The sequence below is a fragment of the Plecotus auritus genome, assembly GCF_963455305.1.
Source record: "Plecotus auritus genome assembly, chromosome: X".
Taxonomy (NCBI): Eukaryota; Metazoa; Chordata; class Mammalia; order Chiroptera; family Vespertilionidae; genus Plecotus; species Plecotus auritus.
In genome coordinates this window covers 46973100-46992978 of record NC_137784.1, presented here as the reverse complement: position 1 = coordinate 46992978, position 19879 = coordinate 46973100, and the positions used below count along the sequence as shown (strand labels likewise).

At 42.8% G+C, this 19879-nt stretch overlaps 1 protein-coding gene across 3 annotated transcripts in view; it reads right to left on the bottom strand.

The window, feature by feature from the left end:
* Positions 1-10935, bottom strand: part of ZDHHC15 (zDHHC palmitoyltransferase 15) — a 441448-nt gene extending 430513 nt beyond the window's left edge. Inside the window, exon 1 of one of the 3 annotated variants that reach the window (XM_080652621.1) lies at positions 10696-10935. In XM_080652621.1, the coding sequence (XP_080508747.1) occupies positions 10696-10831 (136 nt within the window). In that variant the 5' untranslated portion in view covers positions 10832-10935. The remainder of the gene's footprint in view (positions 1-10695) is intronic. The other 2 variants (XM_080652622.1, XM_080652623.1) reach the window with 2 other exon arrangements.
* Positions 10936-19879: the final 8944 nt, after the last annotated feature.

Here is a 19879-nt window from a genome sequence, read left to right as displayed (position 1 = left end):
TCAGTGCTCTGCGAAGGCAAAGGTACCTCCACAGACGCGCAATTCCAACAGGCAGGCCCCCTGAGCCCATCTATCCACAGCACTCTCTGGGGAACAGCTGTGAGACTCTGCTGGGTGTGATACTGCATGGACAAGGGCATGCTGCCCTGCAATAGAAGTTCTGAATTCCCTCTTCCTTAATAACTGCCCACACCAACCACAGCTGCTCAACCTCAGTGCCAGGGAACATCGGAGTGCATCAGAGCTCTGCACCCGCCAGCAAATGCACCTCCACATATCTGCATTTCCAACAGGCAGGAAGTCTGAGCACATTTATCCACAGGGTGCTAATGGCAGCCACTGTGGAGTCTCCCTGGGTGTGATCTTGGAAAAACAGGGGCACACTCCCCCCCAGCAGTAGAAATTCTGAATTCACTCACCCTGGATACCTGCCCACAGATGCCTCAATTACGTGGGTACACTGCCAGGGCCCTTCAGAGTGCTTCAGTGTGCCTCACTGGCAAACGTACCACGGGTGCCCCTGTGAGCCACCACTGGGAGCAAGTGCTTATCCACCACAGGTACAGCAGCAAGAGCTGAGACTGCCCACCCCACAACTACAGAACTTTGGACACCACAGTCACGCCTTTCCAGAGTGTAGGCCCCCTGATCCCCATCACACCAACAGATGGTTCCTGGGTGCCACTATGAGTCCCAGCTGGGCACACATGAGTTAAATAAAGGGCGCAAGACAGCAAAAATTGGGACACCCCCCTCCATGGCTGCTGACTTCTAGATACTAGAGCTGTGCCTCTTCAGCTTGCAGGTCTACATCAAGAGAACCCAAATAGCTCAAGTAGGGAGCTGCACTAGATTACCAAGCCCAGGAGACCTGAGAGATTACACGAGTAGCACCATCCACAAAAGAACCTGGGTAGCACAGCAATTGGATCTACAATTAAAACAGTAGAGGAAAATATGGGAAGATAAAAAAGCAATCCCCAAAGGAAAGAAAAAGAGGAATCACCATAAAAGGAGTTCAATGAAATTGAGACTACTAACATATCAGAGAAAGAATTCAGAGTAATGGTTCTAAGGATGACAAATACACACAACTCAATGAGAATTGTAAGGAGCTGAATGAGAATGACGCCAAAATGAAAAGGAACCAAGAAAAGATGAAGAACAACATAGCTGCAATAAAGAACACAATGGAAGGCTTAAACAGTAGACTAGAAGAGGCTGAGGACTGCAACAGCGAATTAGAAGACAAGGTAGGAAAAAACACACAAAGACAGCAGCAACTGGAAAGAAGACTTAAAAAGCAAGAGGAGAGCCTAAGAGAGCTTTGGAATAACACAGTGGCTGGCAAACTGTGGCTCATGAGCCGCAGTTTGCAACTCTGTTCACTAATGAGTTTGCCAACCACTGACCTAGACTCTCGAGTCCAATAATTACAGGCTGTTGTTGTTCCTTGTGATTAAGCCCCTATTCCAGTGGTCGACAAACTCATTAGTCAACCAAGTGTCAAACTACAGCTCATGAGCCGCATTTGGCTCGTGAGCCGCAGTTTGCCGACCACTTGGATAAGACAAAACGAAACAACATTTGCATAATAGGGGTACCAAAAGGAGAAGAAGAAAAGCAAGGAATAGAAAACATGTTTGAAAAAATAATGAGAGAATACTTCCCTGATATTGGCAAAAAAGAAACCATGCAAGTCCAAGAATCACATAGAGTCCCAAACAAGATGACCCCCAAAAGAGTGACAACAAGACACATCATAATTAAATTAGAAAACACCAACAACAAAGTAAGAATCTTAAAGGCTGCCAGAGAGAGACAGAAAGTAACCTACAATGGTTCTCCTATTAGAATATCAACGGATTTCTCAACAGAAACACTCCAGGCCAGAAGAGAATGGAATGAAATTTACAAAGTGATGCAAAGCAAGGGACTGAACCCAAGAATACTATACCCAGCAAGGCTATCATTCAAAATTGAAGGTAGAATCAGGAGTTTCACAGACAAAAAAGGGCTAAGAGTGTTTATCACTACCAAGCCAGCAATGCAAGAAATGCTAAAGGGACTGCTGTGAAAAGAAGAAAGAGAAAATCAAGAAGAAATACAAACATTAAGGAAAAATATGACAACAAACATGTATTTATCAATAATAACATTAAATATAAATGGATTAAATGCACCAATCAAAAGACATAGGGTAGCTGAATGGATAAGAAAACATGACCCATATATTTGCAGTCTGCAAGAGACCCACCTCAGAATAAAGGATTCACATAGAGAGTGAAAGGATGGAAAAAACATTTTTCAACCAAATGGAAATGAGAAAAAAGCTGGGGTCTATTTCATATCTGACAAAATAAACCTCAAAGTAAAGGCCAAAACAAGAGATAAGGAAGGCCACTACATAATACTAAAGGGAGCAATTCAACAAGAAGATATAACTCTGGTAAACATATACGCACCCAATACAGGAGCACCCAAATACATAAAAAAAACTTCTGTAAGATATCAAGGGAGAGAGTGCTAGCAATACAGTCATAATAGGGGACTTTAATACCCCACTTTCACCACTGCATAAATCAAATAAACAAAAATTCAGCAAAGAAACTGCAATCCTAAATGACACACTAGATCAGATGGACTTAATTGACATCTTTAGAATATTTCTCCCCAAAGCTACAGAATATACATTTTTCTCTAGTGCTCACGGAACATTTTCAAGGATAGACCACATATTAGGACACAGGCAAAGTCTCCTCAAATTCAAGAATATAGAAATCATATCAAGCATCTTCTCAGATCACAAGGTCATAAAACTGGAAATCAACTACAATAAAAACAATCCAAAAAAATCAAGCACATGGACACTAAACAGCATGCTATTAAACAATGACTGGGTTACCAGAGAGATCAAGGAAGAAATAAAAAACATCATGGCAACAAATGACAATGAAAACACAACAATCCAAAATCTATGGGACACAGCGAAAGCAGTCTGGAGGAGGAAGTTCATAGCTCTACAAGCCTACTGCAAAAAACAAGAAACAATGGTAATAAATTATCTAACCCTTCACTCAAAGAGTTAGAAAGAGAGCAACAAGAAAGGCCCAGTGTAAGCAGAAGGAAGGAAATAATAAAGATCAGAGCAGAGATAAATGACATAGAGACTAAAAAAACAATACAAAAGATCAACAAAACCAAAAGCTGGTTCTTTGAAAGGATAAACAAGATTGATGAACCTCTAGCCAGGCTCACCAGAAGCAAAATGAGAGGACCCAAATAAACAAAATCAGAAATGAAAGAGGAGAAATAACAACAGACCACACCGAAATACAAAGGATTGTTAAAAAATACTATGAACAACTCTATTCCAACAAACTGTACAACCTGGAGGAAATGGACACATTCCTAGGAAAATACAACCTTCCAAAACTCAATGAGAAAGAATCTAAAAATCTCAATAGGCCAATAACTATGGAAGAAATTGAAGCAGTCATTAAAAAGCTTCCAACAAACAAAAGCCTGGGGCCAGAAGGCTTCACAGGGGAGTTCTAACAAACATTCAAGGAAGAACTAAAACCTATCCTCCTCAGACTATTCCAGAAAACTCAAAATGAAAGAACACTTCCAAGCTCATTCTATGAAGCTGGCATCACCCTAATATCAAAACCAGATAAAGATAACACAATGAAAGAGAATTACAGGCCAATATCTGTCATGAACATAGATGCCAAAATCCCCTACAAAATTCTAGCAAATCTTATCCAGCAGTATATCAGAAAGATCATACACCATGGCCAAGAAGGATTTATTCCAGTGATGCAAGGATGGTACAATATCTGCAAATCAATATACTTGATAAATCACATAAACAAATTGAGAGATAAAAATCACATAGTCATATCAATTGATGCAGAAAAAGCATTTGACGAAATCCCACACCCATTTTTTATAAAAACTCTCAGCAAGGTGGGAATAGAAGGATCATACCTCAACATAGTAAAAGCCACATATGACAAACCCACAGCCAACATCATACTCAATGGGCAAAAACTAAAACCATTTCCCCTAAGAACAGGAACAATACAGGGATGCCCGCTTTAACTACTCCTGTTCAATATAATACTGGAAGTGCTAGCCACGCAATCAGACAAGAAAAAAAATGCATCCAAATTGGAAAAGAAGAAGTAAAGCTGTCCTTATTTGCAGATGACATGATATTGTACATAAAAAACCCGAATGACTCCATCAAAAAACTAACAGACTTAATAAATGAATTTGGCAATGTAGCAGGATACAAAATTAATGCCAAGAAATCTATGGCATTTCTATACACCAACAGTGAACTTACAGAAAGAGAGACTAAGACAACAATCCCATTTACCATCGCACCAAAAAAATTAAGATACCTATGAATAAACTTAACTAAGGAGGTAAAAGACCTCTACTAAGAAAACTACAGGGCATTGAATAAAGAGATAGAGGAAGACATAAATAGATGGAAGAGCATACTGTGTTCATGGATTGGTAGAATCAACATCATTAAAATGTCCATACCACCCAAAGCAATCTACAGATTCAATGCATTCCCTATAAAATACCAATGGGATATTTCACAGACCTAGAAAGAACTCTCCAAAAATTCATCTGGAATAAAAAAAGACCCTGACTAGCCACAGCAATCCTGAGAAAGAAAAACAAAGTAGGTGGGATCTCAATACCAGATTTCAAGCTATATTACAAAGCTACTGTTCTCCAAACAGCCTGGTACTGGCAAAAGAACAGGCATATGGACCAATGGAATAGAATAGAGAACCCAGATATTTACTCAAACCACTATGCTCAATTAATATTTGACAAAGGATGCATGAACATACAATGGAGTCAAGATAGTCTCTTCAATAAATGGTGTTGGGTAAAGTGGACAGATATATCCAAAAAAATGAAACTAGACCACCAACTTACACCATAAACAAAAATAAACTCAAAATGGATAAAGGACTTACACTTAAGACAGGAAACCATAAAAATACGAGAGGAATCCACAGGCAGAGAAATCTCAGACATATGCCGAAGCAATTTCTTCACTGATACCGCTCCTAGGGCAATGGAAACTAAAGAGAAAATAAACAAATGGGACTACATCAAAATAAAAAGCTTTTGCACAGCAAAAGAAACCATCAACAAAACAAGAAGAAAGCCCAGTGTATGGGAGAGCATATTTGCAAATGTTATCACTGATAAAGGTTTAATCTCCAACATTTACAGGGAACTCATACAACTTAATAAAAGGAAGATAAACGACCCAATTAAAAAAAATGGGCAACGGACCTAAATAGATACTTTTCAAAAGAAGACAGAAGGAAGGCCAAGAGACATATGAAAACATGCTCAAAGTCACTAATTATCCGAGAGATGCAAATCAAAACGACAATGTGGTACCATCTCACACCTGTCAGAATGGCTATCATCAACAAATCAACAAACAACAAGTGCTGGCGAGGATGCGGAGAAAAAGGAACCCTCATGCACTGCTGGTGGGAATGCAGACTGGTGCAGCCCCTGTGGAGAACAGCATAAAGTTTCCTCAAAAAGCTAAAAATGGAACTCCCATTTGACCCAGTGATCCCATTTCTAGGAATATATCCCAAGAAACTAGAAACGCCAATCAGAAAGGATATATGCACCCCTATGTTCATAGCAGCACAATTTACAATAGCTAAGATTTGGAAACAGCCTAAATGCCCATCAGCAGATGACTGGATCAGAAAACTATGGTACATCTACACAATGGAATACTATGCTGCTATAAAAAAGAAGGAATTCTTACCATTTGCCACAGCATGGATGGAACTGGAGAGCATTATGCTAAGTGAAATAAGCCAGTTAATGAAAGAAAAATACCACATGATCTCACTCATTTATGGATAATAAAGAACATTATAACCTGATGAATAAAAAGATAGATACAGAGGCAGAGAAGCATCAAACAGACTGTCAAATTACAGTGGGAAGGTTGCGAGGGGTGAGATCAGACATCAACCGTAGGACTTGTATGCATGCATATAAGCATTACCAATGGACGCAAGACACTGGGAGGTGAGGGCATGTATGGAAGTGGGGTTGGAGGGCAATGTGAAGATATGTGCACATGTAATACCTTAATCATTAAAAAAGAATATTATTTATAGGAATACAAAAAAAAAAATGGCCAAGATCCAAGAAGGCAAAATTAGCAATGTTTTGCACCGAATAAAAATTCCCAGAAATAACTTTTAAAATAAATATACCATTTTTGGCTTCAGCTCTAACTTCACATTAGAGAGAAAGACATCAGGTTCTATTTCTGGAAATAAATTAAATCCTTAATATTAATTTTTTTAGTCATATTGAAACTTAAATCTGTTAATTTGGTTGTATTGCTTTCATATCAGGCAGACTTGACATCCAATTTTCCATTAATTTGACAATGCTAACTTACTCTCCTGTTTGTTTGTTTTTTAAATAATAGCAACTGGTGCAAAATGTTAAGAAAACATTGTTCAGGCCAAATAACAAACATCTGCAGGCTACATTTGGCCAGTAGGTTATAAGTTTTGACCTCTGTATTAGTTGAAAAGAGGCAAAGAGTTAGGATATTGTGGTGATTAAAACATGGACCGTGGAGCCTACTGCCTGGGTTGCCATCCAAGCTTTGACTATTTACTAGCTCTGTAATCTTTGACAAGCTTCTTGCTCTGTCTGTGTCTCAGTTGTTTTGTCTTTAATATAGGAATGATATTATGTACCTCATAAATTTAGTATGAGGATTAAGAGAAAGCAAGAGGGAAGAAGAAGGGGAGAGAGAAAGATGTATAGAGTCATTTAAAAATAGTCTGACATGTAACAAGTGCTCTGCAAATATCTGTAGTAATAAGAGAGAAATATGGTAATTGACTGTCACTCCGTGATGCTCACAGCCAATCAGGAGGGAATATGCAAATTAGCAGGACAAAGATGGTAGCGGCTACGGAGCCAGCCAGAGCAGGTGGGAGGCTTGGGTCATCCCCGGAGAAGGAGGAAACCAAGCTTCCCGCCAGCCTGGGCCAGCCGCCAAAGAAGGGGCCTGTGGGTGGTGGCCACGAAGCAAGCCAGAGCAAGCGGGAGGCTTGTGTCGTCCCCAGAGATGGAGGAAGCTTGGCTTCCTCCATCACCAGGGGCAACCCAAGCTTCCCGCCTGCCCTGGCCAGCCGCTGAAGGAGGGGCCTGTGGGCGGCGGCCATGGATCCAGCCTGAGCGCGCTGGAGGCTTGGGTCGCCCTGGCTGGCCACCGACGGAGGGGCCTGCAAATGGCCCTTAGCCCTTTACCCAGGCTGGCCATGCTCCCATGGGGTGAGGGTCCCCACTGGGGGTGTGGCCAGCCTGCAAACAGCCATCAGCCCCTCACCCAGGCTGGCCAGGCACCCCAGTGGGGACCTCCACCCTGAAGGGGGTGTGGGCAGCCTGAAAAAGGCCCTCAGCCCCTCACCCAGGCTGGCCAAGGACCCCAAGGGGAGCCCTCATCCCAAGGGGCCGTGGCTGACCTGCAAACTGCCCCAGCCCCTCGCCCAGGCCGGCACCAATGGGGGTGTGGCTGGCCTGCAAACCACCACAGGCCCCTCACCCAGGCTGCCCCACCCCCCCAATGGAACCCCCACCCTGATCTGGGACACCCTTCAGGGCAAACCAGCTGGCCCCACCCGTGCACCAGGCCTCTATCTATACTAATAAAAGGGTAATATGCTAATTAGACTGGGAGACCTTCCAGGAAACCTTCTGGACATTCTTCTAGGCAAACGGGACTGAGGTAGAGGCAGTTAGGGGCCAAGAGGGGAGGGCAATAGTGGGTGATCAGGCCAGGATGGGACAGCAGTTGTGGGTGATCAGGCCGGTGGAGGGGCTGTTAGGGGTGATCAGGCCTGTGGGGGGCAGTTGGGAGTGAGCAGGCCAGCAGGGGGGCAGTTGGGGGCGAGCAGGCCATCAGGGGGGCAGTTGGGGGCGAGCAGGCCAACAGGCAGAGTGGTTAGGGGCAATCAGGCAGGCAGGCAGGTGAGCTGTTAGAAGCCAGCAGTCCCAGATTGCAAGAGGGATGTCCAACTGCTGGTTTAGGCCCGATCCCTTTGGGGTCTCCGATTGGAGAGGGTGCAGGCCTGGCTGAGGGACACACCCCCTCCATGCATGAATTTCGTGCACTGTGCCACTAGTATTAAATAAAACAAACCAAAAAAAATAGATCTACATTCCCTTTCAGCTTTTAATATTGTATGGCTTAATTAAAACCTGTAGAAAGCTGATTACCTGCACTGACTCTAAGTTGGTCTTTACCTCATTTTGCTCATCTGTGCCTCAGTTTGCAATATGCACAGTGGACAGTAATAGTACCTGCTTTGTATGGTTATTGTGAGGATTAAATGAGTTGATAGAGAGTTAATATATCTACAGTACTTAGAACATAGTCTGGCAGAGATTAAGCACTATGTATGTATTATCCATAATCATTATTAATTTTTAAAATGTTGCTTGGCAAAGCTCATGTAGGTCAGTATTGAAAAGCTCTAAAATATGTTTAATAGTATTTACAATAAAATCCATACCATAATGATGGAGGTGAACTTTTAACCCTCCTATTAACCCTTCAAAAAAGTAAGGGTGAGGTCTACGAAGAGAAAAACTTCCAGTCAGTCCTTGCATAGCCCACTTAATGCACCTCCATACCAGATTTAAATAAAAAGAAAAACAAAGCTAAAATCTGTATGTATGAAGGCAACTAATTGAATTTAATCTTAATAACTCGTAATGCATTTTCCACAATCAATCTAAGAAAAAGAGGAAAATTCAAACTCTAATGCACATAATTGACTAGAAGAAAATTCTATATTGGAAAAGAGGGGTATCTCCTGCCTCCCTAGTGAACCCAGTAATGGGGTTGGAAAAAGCAGGACCCTAACTATAATTTTTTAAGGTGATAAGAATCTGGTATGAAGAAATAAAGCAATCTTGGAAGGACATGGGAGATAATGTCCAACAGAACAAATAGGAGTCCTAATGTGAAGGGACTGGAAATATACTGGGAGCTCATACTGAATGAGTAGGGAACATTATAGGACACAAGTTTAAAGGTGCTAGAAGTGGGATTCTAGAATTGAAGTGACAATAACTATTAGTAGAATCTCAGAGAAGAGATGGAAATTATTCAATATGAGAGAATAGGGGCAAAGGGAGATATCACTGTGAAAAAGCAGAGGTTCTGTTGTGAGGAGACATGGTATATGAAAAGTCCATTGTGAATTGATAAGGACACTAGTGATAAAGATAAGGAACTAGGGGTTATCCAACTAGGGAAAACACAGAATAGGGTCTTGGGGTTTAAGTCTAGAAATATTCTGAGTTCATAAGAATAGAATATACTGTGTGAACCATTTTATAGATAAAGAGTAGATGGAATACTCCCTAGTGTGAAAAGACAGAGTTCAAGAGGAGACCTCAAATTTATAAAATGAGTGGTCTAATGAAGGGGAGGCAAGAAATTAGGCTCCCATTGAAAGGGGCGGGAAATATTAGAAACTCCCATGGGAACAGACGGTATTTTTCTTGTTTGAGAAGACTGGGTACAAGTGCAATCCTAGTGGGAAATAAGAGAAAATAGTAAGAAACCTCTGAGAAAGAGGATGGCAAAATGTGTAGCTAACAGTGGAAGGAAACTGCAGGAGGCAGGGAGTAGATTTTTAAAAAAAGGTAAAAGGAGAATCATTAGAAAAATTGTGGCCCTTGGAAGGGATATGAGAGCTATTGTTGGAACACTTGTGGGAGAGTAAAGCGGCACTCTAGTGTGAGAAGAAATGGACAAGGAAGGACCTTAGTGTTATAAAAAGCATGGGATGTCAAAAAATAATGTGGAGCTCTTAGGGAAATACTGAATGCTCCTCAAAGCGGAAAGGCAAGAGACTAAGGGAACCCCAGTGTGATAAAGTCAGGGGCTCTAGTGTGAAGGGACAAAGCAGGATATATTGTAGGACTCAAACTCCATTGGAGAGGAGGAAAAATGTTGAAGCCCACTGGGGAAGAGAATGGAGGTCTTGCCAGTTTGTGAAAAGGGGTAACTTCAGTGTGATAGAACAAGGTATACTGGGGGGTCCCAAGTGGGAGAAGATGTAAAGCACTTCATCTAGTGTGAGAGAACATGGGAAAAGGATGAATCCCTGCATTAGAAAAAGGGAGCCTAGAAAGAAAATACAGGAAATATTTTGAGATTCATAGTTAGAGGGTTTTGAAAAATGTGGGGCTCCTAGTTGAATGCATTGGTGAGGCTTGTAATATAAGTGAACAGTTTAAGGATACTGGATATGTTGTTTTCTCACTTTAGTAGGGCAGGAGCCCGCAAAATGAGAACACAAGACACAAGTGTTTGTCCTTTAGGAGAAAGGGGAGCCCTAGTGGGAAGAGCATGAAATTTCTTGTGGGTAAGGCCAGGAAATAATGTAAGAAACCCTATGTGGGAAGCCATGGCGACAAGGTGGGACCCCCTGGGAGAGGGGAGCGCATGGAATATTGTGGGAGAGATTGGAGGTGAGGAGCTCCCCCAAGGAACTAAAGAAAAAACCGCAGTATGAAGGATAGGGCAGACGGTGATGCTGGAGCATAATTTCCCTACCTTAGGTGCCCAGCTCCACTTACCCAGGCAGAGCTCAAAGACGTAGGCATAGTAAGACCAGAGCACGACGAGGACGATGACGAGCACTGGCACCCAGGAAAGTACCCGGCGGCAGCACTGCAGCCCCGCGGACAGAGCCATCTTCCAGCCCCGCTGCATCTTCAGCTCGAAGATCGACCTAGCAGGCCTGCTGGCGCTGGGTCCGGAACTACTGGGGCCGCAGCTGGGAGGCTGCAAGGCGCGTTGTGCGGCGCTCCACTGCCTACCCTGGCGGGAACCTTCTCACTGAGCTGATACCACCTGTGGAGCTGCAGGGCAGAGAGCTCCCAGGCTGGCTCAAAAGGCATGAGTCATGGCGAATAGGAACTGGCCTTTTGGGAGTGGAAGGTGATCTGTCAGGCAGTTGAGGCTGGGCACACTCAGAGAGAGTACAAGCCCTCCCATTTCCTCCTCTCCCACCCACTTGCTACAGCGCTAGATGCAGGGCTAGAAACTGTAAAACAGAAGAAATATGGATCTGCCCATCTGCTCTTGCTGCACTGCGTCCAGGTTCATCTCTCTTAGCTCTGTTTCTCTTTCTCTTTGCACCTGCCCCCCTCACGCATAAATAAGCACACGTAAATGCAGTGTGAAAGATGCAATTTAGCATCTCATGACTAAAATATCATTTAGCTTCGTCGTCCCACTGCTGTTTAAACAATATGCTTTACACGTAATGCTGCAGTCATTGCTTGGGTAAGTCAGTCCATTTGCAGGACGCTTCCTCCTTCCGTCTCCACTTCTCGGAGTTAACTCAGTCCATTTTCAGAATAAATAAACATATTAAAATAGAAAAAAATGGGGAGACATTAATTCTATGAGGGGTCAGGAAAAGCTACAAAATAATTATATTTAATAATAAATATGACTTTGCCAAACATATGAAAATGGAAGGACCTTTAGACAGAGGAATCAGCATTTGCAAGGGCACAGAGTAATGAAAATCCAAGGTTTTCTAGGAACAACTAGTAAGGCTTGAGAAGAGAGTATCTGAAGAGGAGAAGCTGGGTGTGAGATTGAGAATATAGGCTAAGGGCAGGGTTTGAAGGTCCTTGTATGCCCAGACAGAGTGTGTGGACATTGTCTTGTGAAATATATTATGAACAGCCATTAAAGGTTTTGGAACAAAAAAATTACATCATCACTGATGTATTTTTGTAAAAGAACTGGCAGAATTTTGGAGAGGAGGATGGCCTGGGAGCAGAGAGACCAATTAGGGAAGCAATTTAATTCAACACATGTTTTTGCAGAGGTTACTTTGTGTTAGGTCAAATTTAATATAAAAGAATGACAAAATAGGAGCCCTATCCCCAAGAAGCTCATGTTATCATAAGTATAATGTGCTCAATCACACAAGCATAAGTGCAATAATAGAGGTATAGCAAGTTTTTGACATGTATGGATTTGATACTCACTGTTTAATTATTTTCAAAGGGAAATGACAAAAAAATTTGTGATTTTGCTGATGAAACCCATGATTGATTCACATTCTGTATGACTGCAGTGTGAGAGCAAAAATTTCAACAAGGTGGCTCTCTGTTCTTTATTCATGGTTATATATGCAATACATTTCTGGGAGGGAGAAGACCTTAGTTGCTGGTTTTTCAAACTTTATGATTGTATTGCTAAATGAATAATATAATGAAATGCAGACTCATTACAGTTGCAATATTTTGATAGCCCAATTAATTATTTGAGCCCTAAGTTCTGACATGGATAATTAAATGTTATGTTTTTTTCAGCTTTATCAAGATATAATTGACAAATAAAAACTGTATATATTTAAGTTGTATAGCGTGATGATTGCCTATGCATATACATTTTATATTAGAAATGATTGCCACAATCAAGCCAGTTAGCGCATCAATCATCTCCCATAGTTACCATTTTTTGACAAATTTTTAAATCTTTATTGTTTATTCAGATCTTCTGCCCACTTTTTATTTGGATGTTTGTCTTCCAATTAAAAAATGGGCAGAAGACCTGAATAGACATTTCTCCAAAGAGGACATAAAAATGGCCAAGAGGCACATGAAAAAATGCTCAAAGTCACTAATCATCAGAGAAATGCAAATTAAAACCACAATGAGATATCACCGCACACCTGTCAGAAAGGCTATCATCAAAAAAAATCAACAAGTGCTGGTGAGGATGTGGAGAAAAGGGAACACTAGTTCACTGCTGATGGGAATGTAGGTTGTTGCAGCCATTATGGAAAACAGTATGGAGTTTCCTCAAAAAAAAAACAAAAAATGGAACTTGCATTTGATTCAGTGATCCCACTTCTGGAAATATATCCTAACAACCCCAAAACACCAATCATAAAGAATATATGTATCCCTATGTTCATAGTAGTGTTATTTATAATAGCTAAAATTTGGAAACAGCCCAAATGCCCATCAGTAGATGAATGGATAAAAAAGCTGTGGGACAGTTACACTATGGAATATTACGCAACTATAAAAAAGAAGGATCTCTTACCCTTTGGGACAGTATGGATGGACCTGAAAAAATACTATGCTAAGTGAAATAAGCCAAACTGAGAAAGATAAATATCACTCGATCTCACTTATTTGTGGAATCTAATGAACAAAATGAACTGACCAACAAAATGAGACCCGAAGCAGGGATGCATGGAACAGTCTGACATACCTCGATGTGGGGTTGGGGGGGACCAGAAGAGATAAACCAAAGAACTTATATGCTTAAATGCAGATCCGATGGATGTGGGCAATAAGATGATGAAGACGGGGGTGGGGTAGGGGCTGGGAGGAGGGGGGAAGGGGGAATGGGAAATATCTGTAATACTATCAACAATAAAAATATATTTAAAAATGAAAAATATTCTATTTTTGAGAGTATTACAGATGTCTCCCTTCTCCCCCATTGCCCCCCTCCACCCGGTTCCCCGCCCTGTTCCAGGCCTTCACCACTCTATTGCCTGTGAACATAGGTAATGCCTATATGCATATAAGATATTTGGTTAATCTCATCCCACACCCCCTCACCCCTTCAGTCTGAGATTTGTCAGTCTGTTCCATGTTTTCATGCCCCTGGTTCTATTTTGTTTTATTTTTTAATGTTGTTATATTTTAATCAGAACCGGGCATTATGTGGCATAAAATACCCTATATTTCTCTTCACTGTTCCAAATCTCATAAACTTCAAACCCAAATATGACACAAGCAGTTTCAACAATTATTTTGACCGGCCTCCCAGTCCCAAAGGAGATTAAAAAGTAATAATGTAAAAAAGTTAAGGTCAGCGTGTCAATATCACAGCCAATGACTAACCATTTGTGAGCTTCTGAGCTTATCTTGCTGTCAAACAAGTGGTTAGTTATTAATTCCCTGAGGGATTGCCCCTAAACACACCCCACGCTCTGGAGACACAATAGGCATTTTAAGTGAGGTAGTTACCTCTTCCAGGTCAGGTCCAATGTTTGGCTCTCAAGAGCAAGATGAAGAATTGACTGGGATTAAAAATGGTGGAGGAGTAAGTGGATGCTGCACGGACATGCTTCCAAGAACAAACTGATATTACAACTAAAATAAAGAAAAACTTCCTGAATAATCAATGGAAAACTCGCAGAAAGGACCCTGACACCCGAGGAACGAAAGTGGAGACCACATAGAGACTGGTAGGAGGGGTGGAGGCATGTAAGGACTGGCCGGGTGCCCACAGGCAGCAACTGAAGTACTGGAGAGATAGCTCAGCTGTGGAGGGTTGCCACTGAGAACTCTGGGATCTAATTCACAAGCCGCCCCCACCCCAGAAGAGAGCAGCAAAACTTAGGAAGGTACCCACAAAACGTCTGGCTGTGAAAAGCAGCAGGGTGCTGTCTGCCAGAGAGTGACAGCTGAAAATTCAGGCACCCTCTTAAAGGGACAATGCACAAAATTCCCTGGGGAGCCACCCACCTTGTGCTCCAGCAGAGGAAGGGTAAAGTCGACTGGAGCTGTAACAGCAGAAGCCAGGACTGGAGACTCGGGAGATAGAGCTCAGAAGGCAGACACCCCAAGTTTCCTGGGCTGAGTCATTCCCTCACACAGCTGAGGACATCTTTCCTGAGGACATTTGCCTTGCCTGGGGGGAAGACAGTTGACACAACTTACTGGAAAACACCTTATCCTGAAGCCACATAAGAGATTCAAAATAATAATTAGCCTCCAGGCAGAAGCAACTGCCCCACGCTGTTGAAAAAAACTCTTGCAATACCTGATACGATTGCCTGGGAGTCAATTCAAGTACCATGTTTTCCTGAAAATAAGACATCCTCCGAAAATAAGACCTACTCACAGGTTTCCTTCTGAGTGAAATATAAGGCATCCCCCCAAATATAAGGCCCCCAGGCTCTGTCTCAGAATGAAAATTAATTTACAGTAAACTGGTCTCTAGGGCCGCCCCGACTGGCGTCTAGCAACCAGTGACGTTAAGCGGAGTCCTGACGTCACTGCTGTGTGCAGGCGGAGCGGAGGTCAGAGTGAGCGGTGAGCACGAGGCGGGAGAGAGGAGGAGACTTTCGCAGATGTGTGTAGAAGAACAGGAGGATTAGAGCGGACAGGATGCGGCAAAGGTGGTGAGTGCTGGTCTGTCTCTGGTGACACTACCTGATGCTCGCGGCCGCCTTCATGATGACTGAAGGTTCTCAGTCAGTGGCAGACCCTGTTCCAGCCCAGATCCAGGCCCCAGCAAGCCCAGTGACAGTCCCCAGGCAGGCCCCAGGGGGGTAAATGTCTGATAAAGGGGTAGGGGGGATGTCTGGTGAAGGTGTTCAGTGGCACAGGGGTGGGGGGAGGGGGATCACTTAAAATGACACAGGAGGATCAGAGGGGGCAATCAAAATGACACAGGAGGATCAAAAGGGGTTACTAAAAAGGTAATCCCCCCTCTGATTCTCCTGTGCCATTTTGATTCCCCCCTGTGATACCCCCTGTGTCATTTTGAGTGATCCCCCTCCCCCCACCTTGATACCCCAATTCCTTTTTTTTTTTTTACCCCTAGAAATGAGGGCAAAAAGAAAAAGCTACTCCATGGTGTACAAGAAAGGAATCGTGGAAGACTCTTGGGGCCAAAATCTTACTGCTTTCTGCAAAGAGAAGATGTTGAGTATCCGATTGGTCCGAAAATGGCAAGCAGAGTATGGTAACCTCATTGAACAAGTGGACAAGGGAAATGCTAAAAAGCACAAGTGTGGATCAGGTCGGCAACCATTATTTTCCGAGCTGGAAGACCTGATCTGTGAATGGGTTGTTGACAGGAGAGCAAAGGCTTTGGTTGTGAATAGGGCTTGGATTCAAGAATTTGCCCTTGCAATGGCACCACAGTTTGACATATCCCCCGAAGACTTCAAAGCATCACAACACTGGCTGGATAATTTCCTTCAGCGAAGTGAACTGTCTTTAAGAAGATCTACAACATTGTTTAGGTTGGAAGATACTCAAGTTATTAAGCGAGCACTTGCATTCAAGTCCTTTATTGATGATGCTGACTTCTCTAAATACAATCTTTCCAACATGATTGCTATGGATGAAACTGCAGTGTTTATGGGCCAATCATCTCAAACAACAATTGAACAGCGGGGTGCCTCCTTGGCGTACATTCCCTCCACTGCTTATGAAAGTTCACGTGTTTCCTGTATTTTGGCAATTCGTCTGGATGGCACTAAAATCCCACCTTTAACCATTTCTAAGGGCAAGAAGGAAAAGATTGAATGTGTTTTGGGCGTTTTTATTCTTGAAACTGAAAAAGCCTGGGCCACACAAGCAGTTATAAGGAAGTGGGTCGATTTAATGCTGCCGCTTGTTATGCGAGGGAGCCAAAGAGGTCTGCTAGTCTGGGATGCAGCCAGCACTCACTGCGCTAAAGACATGAAGACATTTCTTCACAAAAGAAAAATAGATCAGATAACGATTCCCGCAGGAATGACAGCCTATCTCCAGACTCTTGATATTGCAATAAACAAGCCATTCAAAGACAATTTGTGCATGGAAATTAATGACTACATTGAAAATAGAATGGAGAGAAATCAGCGTGGAAACTTTGTGAAGCCTAAACTGCAAGAAGTTGTGACTTGGGTGAAGAATTCATGGGAGAAAATCACTGACAGTTGCATTGCAAATGCACTGCGAGAAGGCTACCTTGACAAGAAGTACTCATTTAAAGACAGTACTATTGCTAAACATGAGAGATTTGGTCCACTGATTCTGAAAGAAATGGAGTCAAGAAATTCACCAGGAAATTCAGGAATTGGATTGTTATGATGATGTTCCAGAAGATGATGACATGATTGTCATTGAATAAATGAGTAAATTCTTTATACTGTAGGATTCACAGTTTGTCTGGTTTGTGTTGACAACTACCGTACTACCGTACCGTATGCAGGTAATAAATTTCCTTTATTTTCATTTAACAATAAATGTGTACCGTATTCTTCTTCAAGGAAAAATAAGACATCCCCTGAAAATAAGACCTAGCGTGTCTTTGGGGGCAAAAATTAATATAATATAGTAATCTGTGATCTGAGACCAAGTTTACTATATCCAGCCAGGCAGGCTATCATTCAAAATAGACAGTCAAATGAAGAGCATTCCAGACCAAAAAAAAAAAAAAAAAAAAAGGCTAAAGGGGAACATCACCACCAAGAAAACATTAGAAAAAAGGCTAAAGGGATTGCTGTAATGAGAAACAGAGATAGAAACCTAGCCATACAGAATTAAAATAGCAATAAATAAGTACACACCAATAAGAACCCTAAATGTAAATGGAATAGATGCTCCAATCAAAAGGTGCAGGGTAGCTGAATGGATACAAAAACATGATCCAACTATATGCTGTCTACAAGAGACCCACCTCAAAACAAAAGACACACACAGGAAGAGAGTGAAGGGATAGAAAAAAATTTTCCATGCAAATGGAAAATAAAAATAAACTAGGGTAGCAATATGCATAACAGACAAAATAGACTTCAAAATGAAGGCCATCATAAGAGACAACAAATGTCACTACATAATACTAAAGGGATCAATCCAACAAGAGGATATAACCCTGGTAAACATATAGGCACCCAATATAGGACCACTTAAATATTTTTTACAAACTTCTACAGGACTTTAACAGAGAAATTGACAACCATACAGTCATAGTAGGGGACGTTAACACCCCTCTGACTTCACTGGATAGATATTTAAGACAAAAACTTAACAAGGAAAGAGAGACTCTAAAAGACACACTGAATAAGATGGATTTAATAGACATTTATAGAACATTTCACCCCAACACAGCAAAATATACATTCTTCTCAAGTGCACATGGACTATTCTCAAAGATAGACCACATGTTAAGACACAAAACAAGTTCTTACAAATTCAAGAAAATTGAATTCATATCAAGCATCTTCTCAGATCACAGTGGAATGAAATTAGAAATCCACTACAATAAAAAACACCCCAAAACATTCAAACACATGGCGGCTAAATAACATGTGATTAAACAACTAGTGGCCTGGTACATGAAATTTGTGCACAGAGGGAGGGTTCCCTCAGCCCAGCCTGCACCCTCTCCAATCGGGGAACCCTTGGGGGATGTCTGACTGCCGGGCCTAAACCGGCAGTCGGACATCCCTCTGGCAATCCGGGACTGCTGGCTCCTAACCGCTCAACTGCCTGCCTGACTGATCACCCCTAATTGCCTCTGCCTGCCTGCCTGATTGCCCCTAACTGCTCTCCACTGCCGGCTTGATCTTGCCCCCAACTGCCTCTGCCTGCATGATCAACCATAACTTCCCTCCTCTTCTGTCCTGATCTCTCCCCCAACTGCATTCCCCTGCCAGCCTGGTTTCCCCCAAGTTCCCTCCCCTGCTGGCTTGATCTTGCCACCAATGGCCCTCTCCTGCTGGCCTGAACTCACCCCTAACTGCTCTCCCCTGCCGGCCTGATTGCCCCTAACTGCCTCTGCCTGCCTGATTGCCACCAACTGCCCTCCCCTGCCAGCCTGATCACACCCCCAAATGACCTCTCCTGCTGGCCTGGTTGCCCCCAACTGCCCTCCCCTCCTGGCCTGTTCTCATCACCAACTGCCCTCCCCTGCCGGTCAATTTGGTTCTGATTGGTCTGTTTCTATGCCAGTCAGCATCAAAAGCTCTGCCTCCTAGGCAGCCAATGGCTCCTCACAGATCACCCAGATTTGGTTCTGATTGGTCAGTTTCTATGCCAGTCAACATCAAAAGCTCCGCCTCCTAGGCAGCCATTGGTTCCTCACAGTTCACCCAGATTTGGTTCTGATTGGTCAGTTTCTATGCCAGTCAGCATCTCCAGGCCTATCTCTGGACCTGATCAGAGAGGAGGGGCTGATCAGCAGCCCCCATGGAGGCCCAGAGAGAAACAGAGGTGAGGCTGGTGGTGAAGCCCAGAGAGAAAGAGAGAGGCAACAGCTGATCAACAGCTGCCATGGAGGCTGCAGATCAGACCCTGCCTCTCTCTGTGGGCCTCTCTGCAGGCCTGATCCACAGCCCTCTGGGCAGTCAGTGCTGGGTCACTGCACCCACATTGGAGGCAGTCACTGACTGCGGGACTGACATCCGGTCAGTCAAGCCTTCAGTTGTTTTGGACGTTATGGACCCTGGGTTTTTATATATTAGGATGAATTTGTTACCAACTAGATCAAGAAATGAATCAAAATATTCCTGGAAACAAATGAAAATGAACACACAACAACCCAAAATCTCTGGGACATGGTAAAAGGAGTCCTGAGAGGGAAGTTCATAGCACTATAGGTATACCTCAAAAAAAAACAAGAAAAATCAGCAATAAAATATTTAACCCTACAACTTTAAGAATTAGAAAGGGAACAACAAGAAAAGCCCAGAGTAAGTAGAAGGAAGGAAATAATAAAGATTAATAAATGAATTTAGCAATGTAGCAGGATACAAAATTAACACCCAGAAATCTATGGGCTTTTATATACCAACTAGAGGCCCAGTTCATGAAAATTCATGCACTGGAGGGGGGGTCCCTCAGCCTGGCCTGCCCCCTCTCACAGTCCGGGAGCCCTTAGGGGCAGGAGGCGACCCAGAAATCAGGAGAAGGCGATGCCCCATCACACCTCTGCTGCTGGCACTGCCGGAAGCACAAGCCTCAGCCGGCCCTGGTTACCTGAGCCTCAGGCAGC